This window comes from Octopus bimaculoides, chromosome 12 (genome assembly GCF_046866305.1).
Source record: "Octopus bimaculoides isolate indiv1 chromosome 12, ASM4686630v1, whole genome shotgun sequence".
Taxonomy (NCBI): Eukaryota; Metazoa; Mollusca; class Cephalopoda; order Octopoda; family Octopodidae; genus Octopus; species Octopus bimaculoides.
Genome location: NC_142939.1, coordinates 49,821,227 through 49,828,726, shown reverse-complemented (window position 1 = coordinate 49,828,726; position 7,500 = coordinate 49,821,227). Strand labels below are relative to the sequence as shown.

General features: G+C 35.1%; 1 protein-coding gene across 1 annotated transcript in view; it reads left to right on the top strand.

Moving 5' to 3' along the window:
* Positions 1-7,500, top strand: part of LOC106875368 (neuronal acetylcholine receptor subunit alpha-10) — a 93,358-nt gene that overhangs the window by 22,838 nt on the left and 63,020 nt on the right. The window contains exon 5 of the mRNA XM_014923462.3: positions 6,740-6,849. Within this exon, the coding sequence (XP_014778948.1) occupies positions 6,740-6,849 (110 nt within the window). The remainder of the gene's footprint in view (positions 1-6,739; positions 6,850-7,500) is intronic.

Here is a 7,500-nt window from a genome sequence, read left to right as displayed (position 1 = left end):
TCAATAGCTTCCCCTTAGTTCAGTGGGTTGGAGAAGAACCACTGAATACTTCAAAGAGTTCGACATATGAAAGAGTATTTAATGATAATAAGGGCGACAACTCTCTCTCTCACTCACTCACTTACTCTGCCCCTCTCTCCCCCCACCTCTCTCTCTCTCTCTCTCTCTCTCTCTCTATATATATATATATATATATATATATATATATCTTGAGCCCCAGGACTCATAAGGCCGCTTATCCGGTTTCCACACGCACGCACGCACGCACGTACGCACGCACGCACACACACACATATAGGCTATGAGAGGTAATGGTGTCAATAAAACCCAATGGTGTCAAGCAATGCTGAGTAAGTGCTATGGATAGAGTATAGTTAAGCTCCAGGTTCGGTGATTATGCGAATGAGGAGTCCAACGTAGGTCATATATCAGCTTGTCTATATATAAAACTTTTTTTTTCAGAATGAGATTATAAACCAAGGCTGTGAAGATTTTAGAATATTTATAAATAGAAGGTCTTACAGCTGTTTCCAGGATATTTATTATATCCCTTCATCGAAGACTGTGTGAGAAAATGGTTAAGCAATAGTTAATTTAGATAAGATACGAAATAGAGAGTGAAGTGGAGGAATGAAAATAGATGTGAGATATGCAGGGATATTGCATTTGTAGATCCATTATTTAGGCAGAATGGTATACATATAAGATTCCAATACCTTGTGAGTATTGGAATCTTATATGTATACCATTATCTTATATTTATACCATGTACCTTATCTAAATTAACTATTGTTTAACCATTTTCTCACACCGTCTTCGATGAAGGGATATAATAAATATCTTGGAAACAGCTGTAAGACTTTCTATTTATAAATATTCTAAAATCTTTCACAGCCTTGGTTTTTATATCATTCTGAAAAAAATTATATATATATATATATATATATATATATATATATATATATATATATATATATATATATATATATATGAATGCAAGTGGTATGTATGCATATTAAAGAAGAATTGTGTAGTTGATATTACATTTATTCATTGGTTTACAGTTGTTTAAACAACGCGTGGGTGACAAATCAAATGTCGTGCATGTAGACAAAGACATAAACAGTGAAATAACAATGTCTAAATTGTAACGATCGTCTGCTTATGATTAAACGGTTATGGAGGTTATTATGTAATATGCATTACATGATGGACATGTCTATGTAAATGGTGTTTCATTTGTCACCCACACGCTTTTGAAACAATTATAAATTATAGAAGAAATCTAATAGTAGCTATTCTAATCTTCACTAATATACATACATACTACATATATACAGTTGTTGTTCAGCCGAAGCTTAGTTCTGATCCAACGGATGAAAAGCGTTCCAACCGCAACCATCGCATCTTACCTTTTCAAACAGTGTATCTAGGAAACACTATCCAATGTGTTCTTCATTTTTTAAGCTGGCATGGTATGATTTGTCTGCTATTTCTAGGAAGTCATGCGATCACATAGGCAGATTCTTTTGCTGAGTCGAGATAGTTTAGCGATGAAAGGAATAGTTTTAAAATAAATTCAAAGAAATAATTTAAGTTAAAATTAATATGATATATTTCGACGTAAAATAAAGTTTTTACGAATTTACTGCAGGTTTGTTGTAACCACATGAAGGAAGATTATAATAATAAAGGTAAAATAAACAATACATTTGAAGTTTATAAATACGAACACGCATAAAATGGCGACTATAGATAGCAATTGTCATTCCAGCTCCTGTGATGTTTGTCAATTTTCTGAATATATTCAAAACCAGCCAAAAACTGTTATATAGAAGAGAGCGATAGAAATATGAAAACAAAAACTGAAAAAGCTTACTGTCATCATCACCATTACTCAACTCTCATACAGCCAGTCACAAAAATTAATACAACTCTGCCAATGGTACAAAATAAAATTTTCTTTCTGATATAAGTAAAGTTCTCTTATGGTAAGTTATCTGCAGTAATACAAGCAACTGCATTCTTATACCAACAGCAAAATCTGCAATTGGCATGATGTAATAAACAGAAATAGCAATGTTTATATTTACATAGTTCCAAAAAATTAGTTCTCATCTTGAAAATCCAAGTCACTATTGCCCTCTTAACTTCATTGAAATGAAACAAACACACGTTAAGCCATTTAACTTGATTTAACACACTACAAGGGTATATACTTTTGAAGTGGATTTCTGGAATACAGTATTATAAAGAAAGTTTAGAAACGGCCATGCGAGGATGAGAACTAGCTAGTGGTTTAAGGGGAAAAGTCCGTGTGCAACACAGATCATGTATAGAAAACCAAGAATGTTTTGAAAGTGTGTAAAACGTCTGTTACCGAAATAATTCAAAATTTAAAGAAAGAACGATGCAGTGAAACCTGTGAATACTCGTACAGGTCGACCAAAGAAGATGGCTATGCGACTGGCACGTCTGACCACAATAAGGGCCAATAAAAATGGGTCAGAACTCGCCCGGGAAGTATCTGAAGATAGTGGCTGTACCATATTAGCGCAAACCGTTAGGTGTAACTTATATTTCGTAAACCTGCATGGATGACGTTTCCAACGGAAACCACTGTTGAAAAAGTGACACATAGATGCCCGTTTGAAGTTTACCTGAACCCATAATGTTAAAACCAGAGTATTCTGGGATAAGAAGCTTTGGTCCAGTGATACAAAATCCAACCTATTTAGATCTGATGACGAGCAGAAGGTGCGGCGTAGACCTGAGGAAACATACTTTGAAAATTGCATCATATATATCGTGGAGGATAGTGGAGTCAATGTGATGGTATGGGAGTGCAATGTGTTCACAGGGTGTCGGTAGTGTATATGTTATAGCTGGTATCATGGCGGCTGACAAATACTGTAAAATTCTGAAAGAAAACATGCTTCTAACACCGAAGTCTAGGTGAAGGTACACTGTTTCAACACTACAATGATCCCAAACACTCAGCCTAGCAACGGTAAAAGTGACAGAGTAACCCTTCATGGAATCGGCTTTAACTAAAGCGAGTTATAACATGAAATGTTGAAGAACGGGGACTATCAAATCTCCGTCTCAAAGATATCTTAAATATGAGTGGTACTACATCTAATCATCTACTCGTGTTAATCTGGCGGAGTTTATACATAGCCGTCTGGTGGCAGTTATCAAAAACAAAAGAGCACATCTTTCTTATTAACACTCTAAAGGTGTACTGACTTTTGGAAGCAAGTAAATGAAAGCAGTGAAGGCGTTTGGCTTAGTGGGTAGCGTATTCGGCTCACGTTCGTGAGTTCAGTTATCGGCGACGCGTTGTGTCCTTGAGCAAGATACTTTGTTTCACGTTGCGCCAGTCCACTTAGCTGGCAAAAATGAATAGTGGCTGTATTTCAAAGGCCCGGCCTTGTGTCATTCTGTGTCACGCTGAATCTCCCTGAGAACTACGTTAAGGTTACGCGTGTCTGTGGAGTGCTCACTCACTTGTAAGTTAATTTCAGTTGAAGGCTGTTCCGTTGATCAGATCAACAGCAACACCATAACAGTTTCTAACAGAAATTTATTTATAAAAAAAAAAAAAAAATTGAAGAAAATGAATACAACTGCTAGGGGTGTACTCATTTTTGTAAACGTATATCTTCGTATGAAACTGATTCGTCAGAGATAACTGTAAGATATATGCATTTTAAAGCCAATTTAAAATTGCAGTTTGAAAATAATTTTTCATTTTTTCTAAGCTATCATTAAACAACAGATCGTTTTTGGCGAGAGTAGGGAAAAAACCTCATCTATTCTCATGTTAAACGTTACAGGCGATATCGCAGTTGACTATTTAAAAAAATATGTGATATGTATTGAATTATCAATAACCGCTTGTATACAGCTGCTGTCACAGTGGAAAAACACCTTGGAGATACCTTCAGGGCGCTTCGTAATGAGAAACTCAACGTAAGCAGTCCCGGGGAATAATATAAATAAAAGAAAACATAAACAATATGCACCGCAGAATCGGACATTTAAATACCATCTTAAAGTGTAAAGTGAATAATAAATTCACAGCACAAGTACATATTATAAAAAAAAAAAATTGACAAAATGTGCAGAAATTCTACTTTCCAAATTTTTGAGGGGAAACAAAGATTTTCAAAACACAAACTTAAAACGTTCAGTGAAAAACTTCATTTTTGGAAAGATTTGCTAGTAATAAGAATTTGCTTTTGAATCAGATGCTGTACACCAGTGGATGAATAAAAACAATATCTTCGCAAAAAGAACCCATTCTTGGGAAAAATTAAAATAATTCTGGTCTAAGATCTGTAATAAAAAGAGAGATTTCAGTTAGAATGTATCATGGCTAATATCATAGCTCGTTATATTCAAGAAAGAATACTATAACAACATCAACAATATAACTTCTATATTCACCAAAGCTAAAGGAAAGTTGCATAATGAGAAGGCACCGGGAAAAGATCGATAGTTGGATACAGGTACAGAAAGTTATTGATGTGGATATTCCAAATAAATATGGAAGGTCAGATTGACATATCAGTTGGTTTTCCATAGCACGGACGAATCTTGCAGCTGATTTTGGCAGAAAAATATAAACTCTCTGCTTTGTCTAAACATTATTATAACTTTACTCAAGCTGTCTCAACGAATTTGTCTCAGGCAGTTGCCAATTCAACAAAGATGTAAGTAATGATTATGCAGGCTTTGTACTGAACTGAAGTAGGAAAAGCACTCGATTCTACACCCGATCATGGCTGCTCTTGACGAAAGTACCTACAGCTCTAGGCACTGCCGCTGAAAGGTTCAGAAACACTTGATCGATAATCCTCACACCTGTATCCAGAAGCAGAATGATTGTCCTTGATGTCATGAATATTTGGAAAGGAATACACCAAGGAGACAGTCAGTGCTTATGTTCATGTTGTCACAAAATCCATTGTCATTTCTTTCATAAAAGTGTTTATCTGTTATAGTCTACAACAACAAGAAACACCAGTGTAACCCATAATTTCTTTGTGTACAATCTAAGGATGTATAGTATAAATACTTCCAATGCTGAGACACGGGTGGATTTAGTAAGGACATTTTCAACCCGTAAGGAGATGGAATTTGGTTAAAAGTAAGGCTTACATTTATTAGTTGAACTAGGAAAACCTGTTTCACAAATCCATAATCTTTACATCAAGGATCTCTTTCTTTCTTTTTATCTTTCTTTCTTTCTTTCTTTCTTTCTTTCTTTCTTTCTTTCTTTCTTTCTTTCTTTCTTTCTTTCTTTCTTTCTTAAACTTGATCCATCTTTGACAAGTGCTTGTACACAAATCTAACCTCTCTGATTACTTGTGTTTCCATACATGTTAGGCTGATTCCAAATAGTTGTTCCTAATATAGACACCAAGTCAATAATCTTGAAACGAGAGGGGTTAGTTGATTTCATTGAGTCCAGCGCTCAATTGGTACTTTATTTTAACGATCCAAAAAGGATGAAAGGCAGATCATAGTAAATAAAAATCTAACTTTGATTTCATAACCAAATGCAACCCAGTATACAAACCCACCAAACTATACCTTAGTCTATACCTTTTCATTCTTTCTTCACCCTTTCCTTCTGCACTATGTAACTATATCCCATCCTCCATCTATCTCTTGTTATTCTATATTTTCTTTCTCACATCCCCTCATTACGAACATCTATAGACAATTCATAACTTTCATTTAATGTATTCACACGCACACACACACACACACACACACACACACACACGGAGACACACACACACACACACATACGGAGACACACACACACACACACACAGACACACTGAAACAGACACAGACACACACATACACACACACACAACATGCACGCACACATAAATAGTAAATTTGTTTCTGATCCCCCAATAAACAAGTCATAAAGATATTTATATTATATTTCAAAAATGCATTGGTAGAAAAAATCTTCATTGCAACCACTAAGCTCCACCAGCATGATGAACCAAAAATTTGTAAACAGAGTGAAATACCAAAATACTCCCTTTCTACAACCAGACGACTAAAGTGAAAAACAAGCAGTGATGTTTTATGTTGCTCCTCCTTAAAACTGGTCCTTAGCTGTGTTCTGAACCCATTCTATGGTCCTCCAGACAGGTGTTGACCACTTTTTAACATACTCATGCACACGCGCTCTTTCTCACACGCACACGCACACATCCACATGTATAAAACACAAACACGTGTGCATACATATATAAATATACATTTGCATATATATATATATATATATATATATATATATATATATATATATATATATATATATATATATATATATGTATATATATATATATATATATATATATATATATATATATATGTATATATATATATATATATATATATATACACGCAAATATATCTATATATACATATACCACATACATATTTGTAAAACGAATTAATCTATCTTTCTATCTATCTATCTATCTATCTATCTATCTATCTATCTATCTATCTATCTATCTATCTATCTATCTATCTATCTATTTACCTATCTGTCTGGCTATCTCATGCGCATATATGTAGGCAAGCACATACGCACGGACACACACACACATACACACACATGCACACACGCACAAACACACAAACACACGCACACAGAATTATAGACGTAGAATTATCTTTGCCCAATTTTTCGTTGCAGCAGTGGAAAGATTGCAACCTAGCCTGGAATGTCTCTGAATACAATGGAATTGAATCAATTGTCTTGCCAGAAGACATGATATGGATTCCTGATATTTGTCTTTATGATAAGTATGTATATTTAGTATTAATTGCTGTAGTATGTTTGCAGTGACGGAGTGATAAATGGTGTGACATAGATCTCGAGTAAAGACTTTCTTCTTAACCCTCTGGGGTTCAATAAAATAAATATTTAAATATATGCTTTACCTCTAAATTTGAAAAGTGCATATTGTTTAAAGGTGAAAACTGTAGAAAATAAGAATTCGCAGAAACATATAAAAATATATTTGTAGGCGAAGGAGTGGCTGTGTGGTCCCGGGTTCAGTCCCACTGCGTGACATCTTGGGCAAGTGTATTCTACTATAGCCTCGGGCCGACCAAAGCCTTGTGAGTGGATTTGGTAGACGGAAACTGAAAGAAGCCCGTCGTATATATGTATCTATATGTATGTGTGTATATATGTTTGTGTGTCTGTGTTTGTCCCCCTAACATCGCTTGACAACTGATGCTGATGTGTTTACGTCCCTGTAACTTAGCGGTTCGGCAAGAGAGCCCGATAAAGTAAGTAATAGGCTTTACAAAGAATAAGTCCTGGGGTCGATTTGCTCGACTAATAGTGGTGCTCCAGCATGGCCACAGTCAGACTGAAACAAGTAAAAGCGTAAAAGCGTATCAATTGAAAATATACCTCTCCCGATCTGAGTGGTGCTTCAATTCAAA